This window comes from Nannobrachium achirus, assembly GCF_963921795.1.
Source record: "Nannobrachium achirus genome assembly, chromosome: 16".
NCBI classification, from domain to species: domain Eukaryota; kingdom Metazoa; phylum Chordata; class Actinopteri; order Myctophiformes; family Myctophidae; genus Nannobrachium; species Nannobrachium achirus.
In genome coordinates, this window is record NC_137823.1 from 44870235 (window position 1) to 44886607 (window position 16373).

General features: G+C 43.4%; 2 protein-coding genes across 2 annotated transcripts in view; one reads left to right on the plus strand and one right to left on the minus strand.

Moving 5' to 3' along the window:
- Positions 1-593: 593 nt before the first annotated feature.
- On the plus strand, positions 594-7505 carry sesn1 (sestrin 1). Its single transcript, XM_080745121.1, has 9 exons — positions 594-840; positions 1796-1861; positions 2033-2233; positions 2612-2794; positions 3549-3785; positions 4177-4431; positions 4574-4764; positions 5252-5396; positions 5506-7505. The coding sequence occupies exons 1-9, from the start codon at positions 739-741 to the stop codon at positions 5590-5592; spliced, it is 1467 nt and encodes a 488-aa protein (XP_080601247.1). The 5' UTR covers positions 594-738; the 3' UTR covers positions 5593-7505.
- A 1398-nt stretch (positions 7506-8903) lies between these two features.
- armc2 (armadillo repeat containing 2) overlaps positions 8904-16373 on the minus strand; it is a gene marked incomplete at its 5' end in the record, with an annotated part of 45327 nt that continues 37857 nt past the window's right edge. Inside the window, 2 exons of the mRNA XM_080744969.1 lie at positions 8904-9544; positions 10000-10169. Of these exons, the coding sequence (XP_080601095.1) occupies positions 9420-9544; positions 10000-10169 (295 nt within the window). The 3' untranslated portion in view covers positions 8904-9419. The remainder of the gene's footprint in view (positions 9545-9999; positions 10170-16373) is intronic.

Here is a 16373-nt window from a genome sequence, read left to right on the forward strand (position 1 = left end):
TAGCAGTCAATAGGGGGGCTTGCTGCTGCATGCATGTTGTTTTTCTCTCTGGATGCACATTGCATAGAAGCGTACATATACACTACACAGACAACAGGCACTCATCAGCTGCTGCTGTTGTTCAAATTGTATTTCAAATAAACTAAGAGAGGTCATTGTTCTTTTTCATATCATAGGGGAGGAATTGACTGAATCATGTGTTTTGAAATATGAATTGCATAGTAATGCAGTGACAAGCAGTGGCTTTGTTGTTTTTGCAATGTTTTTCATGCAGAGGCGGGGATGCGTATATAGATTCGATCATATGATCAATGGCTGCAACAAGGAGGAACAAAAGAAGGCAGAGACATAAGTGATTATGTTTTCTTAGGGCTGGGGGTTTGTTCTCCCAGTTGGCTCACGTTTTAATAGACGAGACAGACCCCCACTCTCCTCACGGTTCGCTCCGCCCCCTCCTTGGGCAGGCCTTCTCGCTCATTGGCCGGGCGGAGGCTGTTTTCGCGCTGCCATTGGCTGCGGCGCACGTCGGTCACAGGGACCTCAGCTTATTTACCGAATGTATGTGCAGAGAGAGAACGGTATTCTTCTGTGGGGCTCCGACAGCTGACAGCTCGGCCAGCGGAGCACTTTACCCAGTGCCTCAAGGAACAAAGACAAGAAGGAAACAGCCATTCTATAAACCACATTCATATCTTTTTTTTTATACCCGACAAGATTGAGCTGCAAACCGAACACGACATGAGGCACGCAATCGCACCTTCGGAGAATGTGGAAAATAACTCTTTAACCGTGACAAACCTGCTAAAGATATGCACTCATTGTGAACGGATGAGCAAAAAGGTACGTGAGAGAATTTGGGGCTACGTTTAAAAGAAATGCAAATGAAGACAGTTGTGATTGAATGAATGCATGCGCGTTCTGACACTTTAGACAGTCGAAAAACATTTCTTTATATGTCTGTCATGTTTGTCCGGAGATTCTTTGAATGTGAGCAAAGCAGCTGCAGTGCAGTCCTTTCTTTTGTGTCCCAGCTTGTTTACGCGTTTGAGGAGTTTGTCCTGTTTGTCATCGGTCAACAACATAATATCACGGGTGGTCCTGTTGTTTTTCCCCCCATATCATATCAAGTGTTCGATGTGTCATTGATTGGATTGCGGGTTTTAAATTCAATCCGTGTCATTGAAACCGTTTTTTTGGATTCTATCCCGTTCGCTAGCTCTACCATTCATTCATCCACTTCATTGTGCGCAGCAGCAGGGCACTGGAAACTAGTGTCACCGCTTGGGGACATGTCTGGACAAGCAACCCTAGCCGAAAGACACTAATCCTAAAAGGATGTGAACGGACATTATAGTTGGCACTTGTGTATTGTATTTCATTAATTACTCCTCCTTGTGGGAATTGTGTTATATGTGTCAACCCCTGGAGCTTTGAGAAGAGTTAAATATAGCCTACATATATTTCCTGGCAGAGTGTAATAATTTATGAATCGTAGAAACACAGTGTAGTTCGTATAGTTATTTTTTTTCTTCTTCCTTTTTTTTCTTTCTGAAAGCAATTGGTGTGTCTGTTTGCTGCAGTAGAGAAACAAAGCAAGCGCATTCAGGTTTCACACTTCACACACACTGGAGAAGCAAAAGTGTCTGGAGCGTCGAGGAGGAGGTGGAAGTGATAGGTGATCCAGCAGTGCTCTGTGGCCGCGGGCTGGAGGGGGCGAATTTCGCAAAAAGCCTGAAACTGAAGTTTTATCTGGAGACTGGACCCAGTTTTAAAATGGAGTTTTTCTGTCTTGCAGGATTTAGGAGTCCGTATCCCAAGGCCCCTTGGTAATGGACCAAGCAGATTTATCCCTGAAAAAGAGGTATTTGAAAACGAGTCCCCATCATGCAATAGGAATTGTATTGTTATATTAAGAAGAACATTATGATGAATTAATGCTCAATTAATGACATATTGTGTTATATTAAGAAGAACATTATGATTAATTAATGCTCAATTAATGACCTATTGTGTATGGCTAATCACCCATTAGATCCTTCAAGTCAGCAAAGTGGACACCAGGACACAAACGATATTTGAGGACGCGTTTGCAGCCCTCGGTCGCCTTGACAACATCTCTCTGGTCATGGGTTTCCACCCGCAGTACCTGGACAGCTTCCTTCGGACGCAGCACTACCTGCTGCAGATGGACGGGCCCTTGTCTCTGCACTATCGCCACTACATAGGCATCATGGTAAAAATAAAAAAGCACCCGCCTCTCACGTTGCATGGCTGATTACAGCAGTGGTTCTCAAACATGTTCATGTCAAGGACCCCAAAATGAATAAATATGTATTTGATCATCTGAATTATTATTTTTTACCCGGGACCCCATACAAGATTTTGAAAATAGCTGGTCTTCAACAATGTGTCTCATCGCTTTTTGGCCTGATGTATAAAGGGTTAAACTGATTTTGGTGCTATATTAACTCATTTTGCTAGGGTCCCGTGACCCCACTTTGAGAACCACTGGATAGCAGTAGCATTCTTCTAATGTCTTGGTATCGCCACCACCAAACACACTCGGGACTTTCTGACCCCGGTTCTTCTCTCTTGCGGTGAACCTCTACAGGCGGCGGCCAGGCACCAGTGTTCCTACTTGGTCAACCTCCACGTCAACGACTTCCTCCAGGTGGGCGGCGACCCCAAGTGGCTCAACGGCCTGGAGGGAGCCCCGCAGAAGCTCCAGCACCTCAGTGAACTCAACAAGATCCTGGCACACCGGCCCTGGCTGCTCACCAAGGAACACATCGAGGTAACGAGAACCGGGTGGCAAAGGGAACGGGCAACACGGGCCACAGGTTGGACAACACCAGGACAAGGGAGGGGAGAGGGGGGGCTTTTGTAATAGGCTGAGATCATAGGAGTGGTCTAGACTAGAGTGTCTCTTGATGTTAGTTGTGTAACTTGGAAGCCCCTGGCGAGGGTCATGGCAGCTGTACGGCATAGGGCGTAAGTAAAGCAAGCGAGAACTAGAGATGGGAGAGTATGAAAATGTCATGATTATTGTGGCCAAAGAAATTGCGATTTGCGATATTAACGCGATAATCAAAATATCCCCAACCTCCATTATCCTGTGGCAGAACATTTGTCAAAAAGATTGCCGACCTACAAGCTTGCAATGCGTCATGAGCTTGTAGATCTGCTATTTTTTGGCAAAGAGATTCGGTAGAGTGAAAAAAAAGACTAGCAAATACGTTATTTCCAGGTCCGTTCAATTATCAAGGGTTTAAATAGTACCAGATATGCAGCTCTGCAAATATTAGGTGGATTGATCCTAGTGCATGCCATGGCAGAGGATCATTTCATGATTATCGCGAGTGTTCTTAATCATGAGAACTGAACCCAGTGAGGGTCTTGGGAGAATAGTTACGGGGGGGAAATGGCGTGAGAATTAGAAGGAACACTTTTCCTGAAAGGCCATGGATGTTGATGTCAACGAATGGTCAGAGCCAGTAGACTTATGCATTCTTCCTCTCCTCCTCCTCCTCTTCTTTCCCTTCCTCCAGCACCTGCTCAAGGCTGAGGAGCACAGCTGGTCCCTGGCAGAGCTCATCCACGCCGTGGTTCTCCTCACTCACTACCACTCCCTGGCCTCCTTCACCTTCGGCTGCGGGATCAGCCCCGAGATCCACTGCGACGGCGGACACACATTCCGACCTCCCTCCCTCAGCCAGTACTGTGTCTGTGACATCGCCAACGGCAACGGGCACGCCAATCACCACAACAACCAGTTCGGTAACGAGGTGAGAAGAAAGAAAAGAAAATGTAGTTTTTGACTGTTTTGCATTTATTTTCGTGCATTATAACAGTGGTTCTCGAACTTTTCAGGCCGTGACCCCCAAAATAATCATATTTTAACTGGGGACCCCCCACCCTGACGAGCACTAAGAGTTACATTTTACATTTTGTATAACACGGTTCTATTGTGAAAATAGCCGATCTACAAATTTCTGTCTCTAATATTTGACAATTTTGCCAAAGTTTAATTTGTCATTTTAGAAATTGGGGACCGCCCTGGGGGTCCTGACCCACAGGTTGAGAACCACTACATTATGATTAGTGAGACGGAGCGACTTACAGACAGTACACTTCATCGCACCCTAACCCAGAACATGTCTGTGTGTGTGTGTGCAGGAGGTGTCTGGGGAGGTGGAGGTGCTGATGGAGAAGATGAAGCAGCTTCAGGAGTGCCGAGACGAGGAGGAGGCCAGCCAGGAGGAGATGGCCACGCGCTTCGAGAGGGAGAAGACGGAGAGCATGCTGGTGGTCACGTCGGAGGACGAGGAGTGCGTCCCCTCCAGAGATGTCTCCCGGCACTTTGAGGACCCCAGCTACGGCTACAAGGACTTCTCCAGGCGGGGGGAGCATGTGCCCACGCTCAGAGTGCAGGTAAATGGCTTGCTTTTGCACTCTCTTGTGCCTTGCTAGTAAAACTCCCACACACACTGAACAGCCAGGCAGATGTTAGTATTATTAACCACTGCCTGATTGACCTGTCGCTAAGCTGTCCCTGTTGTTATCCTTCTTCTAGGACTACAGCTGGGAGGACCATGGCTACTCTCTGGTCAACCGGCTGTACCCTGACGTGGGTCAGCTGCTGGACGAGAAGTTCCAGATGGCTTACAATCTGACCTACAACACCATGGCCATGCACAAGGATGTGGACACCTCCATGCTGCGCAGGGCCATCTGGAACTACATCCACTGCATGTTTGGCATCAGGTCAGTCCATTGCCAGTTAGGGCTGTCACAATTATTACATAATCGTCTAATCGTGATTATTTGACATTATCGCAATTATTTTGTCATAATCGTCATAATCGTGAATGTTGAAAAATTTCCGAAATAGTGGAAATAGCAGATCTACAAGCTCACAACGCGTCGCACCGCGATGCGTTGTGAGATTGTAGATCGGCTATTTCCACTATCAAAGTTATTTTTTAAGTAGTAAGTTGTCAAATATGTCAGTAATTTCTTTGTATATTTAGGTTATGTGTCATATCTACCATGTACAACTTCAAAACCTAAAAGCCAAACAGAAATTTAATTATCAACGACAAAAACACTTATTACAATTATTTGAGTGACAATTAATCGTCATGTAAAATGTCATATCGTGACAGCCCTATTGCCAGTCGAGAGACCGCCTTGTCATAATGCAGCCCAACACCATTTATAACGTTGTGTTTTTGTCTCTGTTGGTGCTCAGGTATGATGACTACGATTATGGGGAGATTAATCAGCTGTTGGACCGTAGCTTTAAGATCTACATCAAGACCATGGTGTGTAGCCCCGAGAAGACCACCAAACGAATGTATGAGAGTTTCTGGAGGCAGTTTCAGCACTCCGAGAAGGTGAGTGGGAAAATATATTGCTTTGAAGCAACACATTAGGTGGTGTGGTAAGAGTGTGTACTAACGGGCTCTTTTCTCATCCCTTCTCTCTCTCTCTCATCTCCTGTAGGTTCACGTTAATCTGCTTCTTATGGAAGCGCGCATGCAGGCAGAACTGCTCTACGCTCTGAGAGCGATCACCCGCTACATGACATGAAGTGCTTTTTTTTTTCTTGTCGTTTTTAATCGTTGTCTTTTTTCTGTCATTGTTGTCGCTCATTATGGGACACTTCAAGAAAAATAAGGAAAATTAAGGCTAAAAAGAAAAAGAAAAAAAAGTGAAAGGCAAAGCGCCCCGGTTTGTGTCGACGCTTGTCCCCATGTTGGTTGGATGTGGCGAGAAAGGATCAGAACAAAAGATGGGAGAGTCAAAAGAAGAAAGCAAGAGAGGGCTGCAAAAATACGTCATCGCAAACCCATGGTGGATACAGAAGCTCCTCTCATTGCCTGCAGTGCCAAAACCGACCACGAGAGGGCAACCTGGAGCAAATTCCCTCGATCATAGGGGCTTTGTGCCTGGGCCAGAGGACTGACACAGGAGGCATCCAGGCCAGCCTTTCAGTATTCCACCACGCGATGCAACGCAGTGGTTGCCAATCTCCTGAAAAGTGTGACGACCCATAGCGATCTCTCCAGAAAGCGGTGCAGTCCTAATGGCCTGTGCACTTTTTTTTGGGATCATGTAGTCATTTGTTTTATTTGTTTTAGTTTTCTTTTAATACCTTTTTACTTTTTTCGTCTTTTTTTGTATCAAGTGAGGTTGATGTTTGTTGCGGTCGATGTGGTTGCTGTTTCGTTGTTTTGGAGACAACAGAAGCATTATTTGGGTGGTGTAATTCTGTGTGCCTGAAACTACCCAGCACAGTGTGTAGACGTGCTGCTGCTGCTCTCGTATTCACGGGGGTCATATTGATCCTCCTTCCCCTTAACCCCCCCATCCCCACTCCAACCCCAGAAAAAACCCTCACCCCCTATCCGTCATAAATCCACTGCATTACTCCCCTTTATGTCAACCCCCCCTGCCCCCCTGCTCTCCCAAACCCAGCCCAACCTGTCTATGTAAGCTAATCCAAGGAGTTTGTGAAAAGAAGAACTCATTAAAGAACACTGTCTGAGCCCTATTGAGTGGTCGTATGGGTGTGCGAGAGCCTGTGTTTGTGACAAGTGCGGATGTGAGAGTGTGTTATATCGAAAATATTGAGACGAGAGAGAAAGAGAGCGAGATGGGGTGGGGGGGGTCTTTTTGAATTTCAAGCGTAAAAAAAAGCGAGGCACTTTGAAGGAACGAGATTTCCCGCTTCTGCTGTAGCTGTGTTATTGTGAGGTGACTGTTTATCATTTTTGTTTGACGTTGTCTTTTATGTTTCTGGTAAGAAAATTAGAAAAAATAAAAAATAAAACAAAAAAAGCTGATCAGAAAGAAAGTTAGAAACCAGGTCTTCCAGGAGGGATTTGGTTCCGGTTGTCCCAACCACCCCTGTCTGTCTTCCACTCATCCCAGTTGCCTGGTCAACCTAACACTTTCAAAGCTTTGGATTGTGAATTTTACCAGTAAATAAATACCTCTTCTGTTTTCGCTATAAAACATATAAGAAGTGCTCTTTGGCGAGCAGAAAGACTCATGTTTTTTGGGCCGCCCTGCTCCCGTTAGTAGGGAACCGGGCCAGCCCACACTGGGCCACCTGCGATTGGTAAACTGTCAAGTGCAGAAGGTTTTGTAGCTGTGCTTGTTTTCCCTTGTGGGGGAGGAAACCTAACCAGTGCAAAAGCAGCTTTTTCTTTTCTTTTTTTTTGAATGGAGCAATGGACCCTCCGCTGTTTTCTTTTTTGTTTACTAAAACCAGTAAAGTACTGCATTCTTCTAAGGATGATGGACAGATGAATGATTGATTGATGTAAAGAGGAGGAGGATGGTGATGATAATAGAATGGTACATCATTTGGAGGTGGTTGTGAGAGGAAGTGGATGTTATATCAAGCTTCTGACTGATGTCAGTTACTGACACTTTTTTTATATGAAAAAAAAAAACGAAAGAGAAATGAAAGAAAAAAAATAAAACATGATACTGAATCTTTGTGCATCCTTTGTAGTTTTCTCCCTAACCAATTTGTTTCCATTGCCTCATTAGAGAGAGAGCGCTCATCATTACACATGGAAAGGCCTACTACGCCTACTGTATTCAGGAAACACGTAGTTATAGCACAATCAAATTCGCTGTCAGAACTCTGACTAGAGCATTCCCACTATTCCAGCTACAGTATGTGGGTGTAGTTACAGTATATAGGCATATAACGTAACCTGTGGCAGTCAATGTGCTGCTCATACAATTTTGCACGCTTTTATGCAATGATTCATAAAATGGCATGGAATGTCATTCTGAGACCATGCGTTCCGTGTTATCTGAATTAGACCCAGTTCTCTGTCAAGACAAGGTGTTGGGGTCTGTGACAATACTCGACACTATGCAGAACTCAGGGGAATGGTTCGGTCTGTGTCCTCTGCACAGTCCAGAGCCTTTTATGTAAGTCTCATTTACTGTACAGGTTCTGGAGGTGTGTGTGGCTAGTATACGTAGCCACCTAATGCCCCCGATTCCTGTGGCGCAGTCCTGCTCAAGGTTTCCCTTTGTGTTTTGAAGGAGGACTTTGTGCCTGACCATGGCCTGGAATAGAGATAAGGGGGGGATACCTTAAAAGCAGGTTACCTTTTGTGTTCTTTCCTGACCTCTGAACCTCTCTAGGAAAACTCCCTAAGCTGCACAAGGATGAGCTATGGCGGTAATCTATTTGAACACAGGGTGTTTTCCAGTGGGGATACTAATATATATATCGTCGTTGTCGGGTGAAAACCTTGTATGTCCACAACCGTTCGTTTATCATTTTAAAAATGATTCAAACTTTTGTGCGACGGCCTTGTATGATGTAGCAGGGCTTTGCTTTGTGAAACTTGGAGATACGAGGTTTCTACCCGACAGTGACTATATATACAGTATATATGAATACAATCACCAGCAGAACTTATTTGTGTTCTCCATTGACAAAACAATTGCCTTTATAATTCGGTCATTATTACAAAAAAATTATAATCACACAGTCGTTCAGTTAGTCAGCTACCTGTTTCATATCGACATGAGAAATTCTATGGAGAACAATGTTATTAACTCTGGATAATGCGACTTTTCTTTTTTTAACGTTTGCTTGTCTTGTGATTGTTGTTTAAGGTCACTATTGTGTGAAGACGGGAAGTAAGGTGGGGATTTACTACATTTAAGTGCCGTTTCTCATTTGTTTTGATGTAATAACGATGTGACTTTGAAACGCTGTACTTTACTTGGTGTAGCTTGTAAGCACTGCCTGGCCCCATATCTGTGTAATAATAAAGGCTTTGAGAAGCAAATTGTTTGAAACAGCATTCTCTTCTGATGTTCTTTATTACAGTCCAAGTTCCACAGAGGAGAGGTTACGAGTGTCATGTCATTACGAAATGAAAAGGTTGCTTATGAGGTAAATTCCATGTTATTAAATTGCTTTCCCCAAAAAATGGATTTTCAGAATATTTACATAACATTGTACTTCAATTGCAGATGGATAACTTACAATTTCTAGCTTCCATGTGCAAAAAATATCCTTTGTACAGGACAGGGCCGTAGTGTAGAGAGCTGAAAGTGCATTATACAACAAACGAGATAAACAAGAAGTAAGAAAAAACAAATCATGGACACACGTCATGGAAGATTGTGCAAAAGAAGGTTCACACTTCAGGTGAACCGATGATTTCCCCCGTTTACATTGCTGCACTTTATGACCTTTTGTGATGCCTTTTACCTTGGTTTGGCTCAGTGTCAAGGTCATGAAATATTTTCCACAGACGGGAGGCACAGTCAGCTGTTACACAGAGGATCTCTATAGGTCACTGACTTTATATTGGTCAGGTGACGGCAACAGGAGTCCTGTTCCCTGCTGTGTCCCAGCCTGTCACCGACAGTCAGTGCATAGATCGAAGCCTATTCTGCAGTTTCTGAGCTACCGGGACAAACTCTGACTCCCAGCATGATCGATGGAACTCCCCCATGTCATCGCTGGCCGTCCAACACAGAGCCTCGTCGTCATCTGAAAGAATTGGGGGAGAAGCGGATTAGAGCAGGGGCCTTCAACGTTTTCTTAGTTGAGAGAGAGATCTAGCAGGGACCCCCACAACCTTTCATAGATTCCATAGTGTCATTGTTAGCACGATCAGTGCATTTTGGATTCATGACAATTTGTGTTTTCAGATATTTAACCACTTGAACCGTCAATACTTAATAAACTTGACCTTTCACTCTGTACTGCTCTTTTTCCCCCTCTACACTAAAGTTCCTTGAATATGGAAACTAGGGTTCAAGTGGTTCATATAAAAAAGGAGAAAAAAAAAGTTTCTATCACACAAAGATTTGGATGACCCCCTGTAGTAACTCTGAGGACCCCCTAGGGGTCCCGGACCCCTGTTGAAGAAGACCCTTGGATTAGAGTGACACTTAGTAGGTGCGGCCTGGTGATAAAAATGCCTCTGTCTTCCAAGTTCCTACCTAAGTATGCACTGAGCGTCTCCAGAAGAGACTCTCTCTCCCGCGTGTCCAGTAGAGTGAGGGAGTCTCGCTGTGAGCCACTCTGCTCTGTGAGGTTCCATAGAGCCTGACACACTTGGCCTGCTAGCTGCCAGTCCCCTGGTCCAAAGTCTCTGAGACAGTCCACCAGCCTGCACACACACACACACACACACACACACACACACACACACACACACACACACACACGTTATTTAAAAACATATAAATGTATAAACGTATAAAAGTGTGGGCCCCTTCTCTGTTTTCTACAGGTGCTTTCTTGGCCCACAGATGATCATCGTGGCTTAAAATCCGAGCTGGGTGGTGTGCGTCGGGAGGGAGGGGGGGTTATGGTAGAGGGGCCCTAAAAAAAAGAATTATCGACCAGGGGCCCTCGCGGGGGTAAATCCGTTCCTGAGTGGTCTAATGATCTGACTTTCAGCGGAGAGGTTCCATATTCAAACCCCAGTCTACCTGTAGTTTGATGATGGATTACTTTGCAATGTTCTTTGTACAGATATGCATTAGTAACTCAAAATGTCTTTGAAAATGCACTGGGCACCCAAAGTCAGGCTGCCAACATTGGACTGTCAGAATCCAGAAGATTATAATTTTACTATCTGACGGTTAAGATAAAAGGACATATTTGTAAAGTATCGTAATGATGGTGTGGTGGTCTAATCATCACACTCTATGCACAGAGATTCCATGTTCAAATCCCAGTCTTCCTGGAGTTCACTGTTGGAGTCTTTCAACTTAATAAGTTTAATAATTGAAGGGTATAAAATAACTCTTCGACAACGCTAAAGCCCAAACCACACCAATGCATGTCATGCAACTCCTTGCAACAAAACTATTTTCAGGTCAACAGCACTTGATCTATTATCAGACTCTCAGAGATGTTCAAATCCCTGTTCTACAGTTCAATGGTTTCAAATCTAAAAAAGAGCGCTTCAACAGTAGTATTAAGCGTAACAGATATGAGTCATAAGTGACTGAGGTATAGTATGGTGGCCTAATCACTGGACTCTCAGTGTTGAGGCCTGAGTTCAAGTCATACCTGCCAACCTCAGCCTGTCAGAAAACAGGAGATTTCTTGGGGGAGGGTGGGGGTGTCATGACTGCAAAAAGTAGGCGCATTGTTTTCATGACTTAAGCAATGTAAGACCCATCTTTAATAATAATGCAGTCATGACTTTAATGAATATCTGTGTATGACGGCATGCAATGGCCCCACCCTTTAATGGGGGGGTCGGGTGGTCCTCCCCCAGAAAAAAAATTACATAGTAGATGTAATTTCCAGTGTTCTGGTGAATTTTGGGAGTTTGACACCTCCAGGAGAAATTCCCACAATTAATTTGTTGTTTGTTTAATAAGAAAAAAGACAATTATGTTTCAAGCAGCAAGTAGCTTAATGAGTTAGCAGTTAGGATACTGAGCTAATGATACAGAGGCTGTGGGTTCAAGCCCCACTGAAGATCTTACTTTAAAGACTGATTTCCAGCAGAATAACTTCAAAATCAGTTCAGAAAGCATTGTGAGATGACCTTGCCGTGCTGGCGCAGCGGACTAGTATTGAGGTCTGTGAAGTAGAATATCTTTAATAGGTTTGTTCAAATCTGGCCATGGTCGAGGCGGGGTCTGCTTGGGGTGTGTGGGCAATGCATGCAAGATCAAACAGATTCACTTAAGTAATGACTTAAAGATGAGAAGTCAAGATGTCTTACTTTGCATCAAATCTGTACACCATTTGGCATTTTAAGGCTGAAATTGTACCCACGCTAAAGCAAGCCTGATAAAAGTATCAAACATGTAAAAAAAATAACAGAACACAGGGAAATATTATATTTCTGTTAAGAACTTGGTTCTGACATTCCAATGTTGCCAACCCTGCATATGGTCTAGTGGACTAATGATTGGTCTCTCAGTTCAGAGTAGCCATGTTCAAATCCCAGTTCTCCCATAGGTCACTGCTCTTTTACTTGGACCTTTTCAAGGTTCAAATACAAAATAATAACTCAAGAGCACTCAAAAGTTAGTGAGAGATGGAGTAGTGGTCTAAAGATCAGAATCTCAATGCTGATGTTCCATGTACAAATCTCAATCCTCCTACATTGCTGTTTTACTTAGACATTTTCATGGGTAAAGTACAAAATAATTACTCAAAAGCACCTCATATTTTTTAGGTTGGAGATGGTGTAGTGGTCTAAAGATCAGACTTAAGGTGCAGAGGTTCTGTGTTCAAAACCCAGTCACCCTACTAACTGCTGCTCTATTACTTGGGTCTTTTCAAGGTTAAAATACAAGATAAGTACTCAAAAACCAGAATACATTTATAGTGAGAGATGGCCTAATGGTCTAACACTCAGAGTCTCAGTTAAGAGGTTCCATGTTCAAATCCCACTCAACCTACAGTCCATCTCTGGAGTACATTGACCTTTTTAAGGCTAAAATTGTCTAAATTTTCTCATCTTCTTTCAGTGCTCTCAAGGCATGTAAGAATTTTTTTTCTGTAAAATGTTTGTTGGACAGAGTTCTTTCAAATATAACCCCCCACATTTAGCTCTCAGGAAACAGGGGGAGGGACACCCCTCCACAATGGTCCTCCGTGTACCTTGGGCATGGGACTTGAACCTGTCTGAAACCTGCCTGAAGCAGGGACAACCGTTCAAGCGACCATACCATTGAGCCAAGGCACCTTTGGGCCCTCAACAGGTATCTCCTGGTGCTTTTGAGTTGTTCTCTTCTATTTTAGCCTTGAAAAGGTCAAAGCACTACAGGAATGGATTTGAACATGTGACCTCTGCATTCAGAGTCTGATGTTTTAACCACTACACCATCTCCCACAGCAGACTTTATCTGGTGCTTTTGAATACTTCTTTTGTATTTTAACCTTGAAAAGTAACAACAATGATCAGTACGAGAACTCGGATTTGAAAATGAGGGTTGATCTTTAGACCACTAGACGCATTTTCCAGTGCTTTTGACTAACTCTTTAGCCGGGGATCCAGTCCCTCATAATGGGAGAGGACCTGTGATGTTCTGCCGCACTTTTTATTTCTGTTTTATCTATTAGTTTGGTCATTAAGGTCCACAGAATGAGAGGCCTGCTCTGCCGGAAACTTCGCGAAAAAAGTTATGGCCATTTGTATATTCACTGTCCCATTGACTCCACTAGAAATATTTAAAAAAGAAAATAAATCTGCTTTAAATAGCATGTGAGGGGTCAAACTAGGGGTTCTTCATCATTCTGAATCCATTGCAAGCATTTGTTTTGCATGAAAAACATTCCTTGGGCAAAATATTGGCCATCCAAAACTGTGAAAAGTGGAAAAAAAGTGATGACTCATCACTTTTCACAGTGTTTTCACAGTGTTTGGGGGCCAATATTTTGCCCAAGGAATGTTTTTCATGCAAAACAAATGCTTGCAATGGATTCAGAATGATGAAGAACCCCTAGTTTGACCCCTCACATGCTATTTAAAGCAGATTTATTTTCTTTTTTAAATATTTCTAGTGGAGTCTCATCACTTTTCACAGTGTTTTCACAGTGTTTGGGGGCCAATATTTTGCCCAAGGAATGTTTTTCATGCAAAACAAATGCTTGCAATGGATTCAGAATGATGAAGAACCCCTAGTTTGACCCCTCACATGCTATTTAAAGCAGATTTATTTTCTTTTTTAAATATTTCTAGTGGAGTCAATGGGACAGTGAATATACAAATGGCCGTAACTTTTTTTCGCGATGTTTCTGGCAGAGCAGGCCTCTCATTCTGTGGACCTTAATGACCAAACTAATAGATAAAACAGAAATAAAAAGTGCGGCAGAAAATCACAGGTTCAACCCTATTCCTTGAGCTTTTGGGCATGTGGATCCCCGACTACTTTTACATTTTAACCTTGAAAGAAATGTTAAAGTAAAACAGCGACATAGGAGGAGTGAGCTTTGAACACAGAAGCTCTGCACTCAGAGTCTAATCTTTAGACCACTACACCATCTCTCAACATAGATAGCTCCTGGTGCTTTTAAGTAATTCTTTTGTATTTTAGCCTTGAAAAAGGTCCAAGTAATACAGCAACGCAGGAGGACTGATATGAGATTTGAACCTGGAACCTCAGCACTGAGAGGCTGATCTTTAGACCACTAGAGTAGACCATCTCTCATCAGAGGTATTAACTTTATTCCTAGTAGGACTCGGATTAGAACATGGATCCTTTGAGAGTCCAATCACCAGGCCGCTAAACCATATGCCAATACAGATGTTTTGACATGTTCTTTTGTATTTTAATGTTGAAAATGTATTACAGCAATGTGGGAGGACTGAGATTTGAACATGGGACTTCTGCACTGAGAGTCAGCTCTTTATACAACTACACCATCTCTCACACAGGGTTGCCAACCCTCCTGAGTCAGCAGGACTGTCCCGAATTTTGACACCATCTCCTGCGGTGCATCTGAATTGTCATTTCTCCTGAATTTCTCCTGAATTTGGAATCAAACTCCCCAAATTCACCAGAAAACAGGAAATGATATCTACTATGTCATGATGCGAAGATACAGAAGATACCTGTTCGCGCCATTCGCGCTGCACCCAGATGCATGTGAGTGTGTGTGTGTGTGTGTGTGTGTGTGTGTGTGTGTGTGTGTGTGTGTGTGTGTGTGTGTGTGTGCAAAATCCCACAAAAAGTGAGTCCCAAAATCAAGGCGAAACACCTGGAAAAAAGTGAGTCCCATCAAGGCGAAACACCCGGAGAAAAGTGAGTCCTGTCAAGGTGAAACACCCGGAGAAAAGTGAGTCCCAAAATCCCGCAAAAAGTGAGTCCCAAAATCAAGGCGAAACACCTGGAAAAAAGTGAGTCCCATCAAAACAAAACACCCAGAGAAAAGTGAGTCCCATCAAGACGAAACACCCGGAGAAAAGTGAGTCCCATCAAGGCGAAACACCCGGAGAAAAGTGAGTCCCATCAAGGCGAAACACCCGGAGGAAAAAAAACTCATGCAAATGTCTGTAATCGAGAGATTCTAGGCTGACTTGGACCTCATTTGCATGAGGTTTTTTTTTTCCTCCGGGTGTTTTCCGCCTTGATGGGACTAACTTTTTTCAGGTGTTTCGCCTTGATTTTGGGACTCACTTTTTGGGGGATTTTTTGACGATTTTGGGACTCACTTTTCTCCGGGTGTTTCGCCTTGATGGGACTCACTTTTTCCCAGGTGTTTCGCCTTGATTTTGGGAATCACTTTTTTGGGATTTTGGGACTCACTTTTCTCCGGGTGTTTCGCCTTGATGGGACTCACTTTTTCCCAGGTGTTTCGCCTTGATTTTGGGAATCACTTTTTGGGGATTTTGGGACTCACTTTTTTCCAGGTGTTTCGCCTTGATTTTGGGACTCACTTTTCTCTGGTGGCCCTATTAAGAAGACGGTAATTAAGGGCCGTGCTAAGGAGATGCCGACTGCCGACGATCGCGTTTGACGCATGAATAACGATCAGCAGCTGATTATGTGATTTGCGCTGTTCAAATTGTGCGCCAAGCGCACGGAAGAATTATGCATGGGTGTGTTTTACCTGAAAAGCAGATAGCTTGACCCCGGTAGGTACATTCACCAATCAGAAGCTCGTCCGTCATTCCGTTTAACTGGCATAAAACCAGAGGATGGAGGGGCTAATGCTTATTCACATATCACAGTGATATCATGCTTGCAAATATCTCACACTCAATAAGGTCTGTTTTATTAGAACCGTATAGAGAAGAAAAGGCGAGAGAGAGAGAGAGAGAGAGAGAGAGAGAGAGAGAGAGAGAGAAGGCTATATTAATATAATACTTTTTTTGTCACGTCCACATTTCTATTTGTCTCTCTCATCTCATGCCAGCGTGTCAGTGTGACATAGGCTGGCCTTGTTGAGTGAACAATGGACGTATATTGGCCTATTAATTAATAGGCTACAGAAAGGCACGGTGGCCTCCTGCCCCCCAAAAAAAAAGGAATCTGATGGAACCGGTAGCCTAATTAAACGAAATAAAACATATCCCACCTGATTTCGTTTGATATTGAGTACAGTAATAATACATACATTTCATTTATTATTTAGAAATTTACATTTGTGAAATTAGACCAAAAATTACAGAGATGTAAAAGAATAGGGCTGTTTAATTAATTAATTAATTAATTAATTCAGCGCCTATAGCAAGGTGATGGCAGCCACACGTATGCCCTCGGCTGCTGCATGTCCTTGCACTGTAGCACATACTGTACATGTGTGTGTCCGAAAAAAACATATTTAGACCTAAAAGCTGTCAACATGCCATGTATAGCCTATAGTGCTTCGAGAGCTTTTTTTTTTCTTCTTTGGC

Bases quoted from the DNA above. Each gene is read 5' to 3' on its own strand.
- sesn1 (XM_080745121.1), top strand. From the start codon at position 739: ATGAGGCACGCAATCGCACCTTCGGAGAATGTGGAAAATAACTCTTTA. The intron at 841-1,795 runs GTACGTGAGAGA...TCTGTCTTGCAG, and splicing joins GTGAACGGATGAGCAAAAAG to GATTTAGGAGTCCGTATCCC. The intron at 4,765-5,251 runs GTCAGTCCATTG...GTTGGTGCTCAG, and splicing joins CACTGCATGTTTGGCATCAG to GTATGATGACTACGATTATG.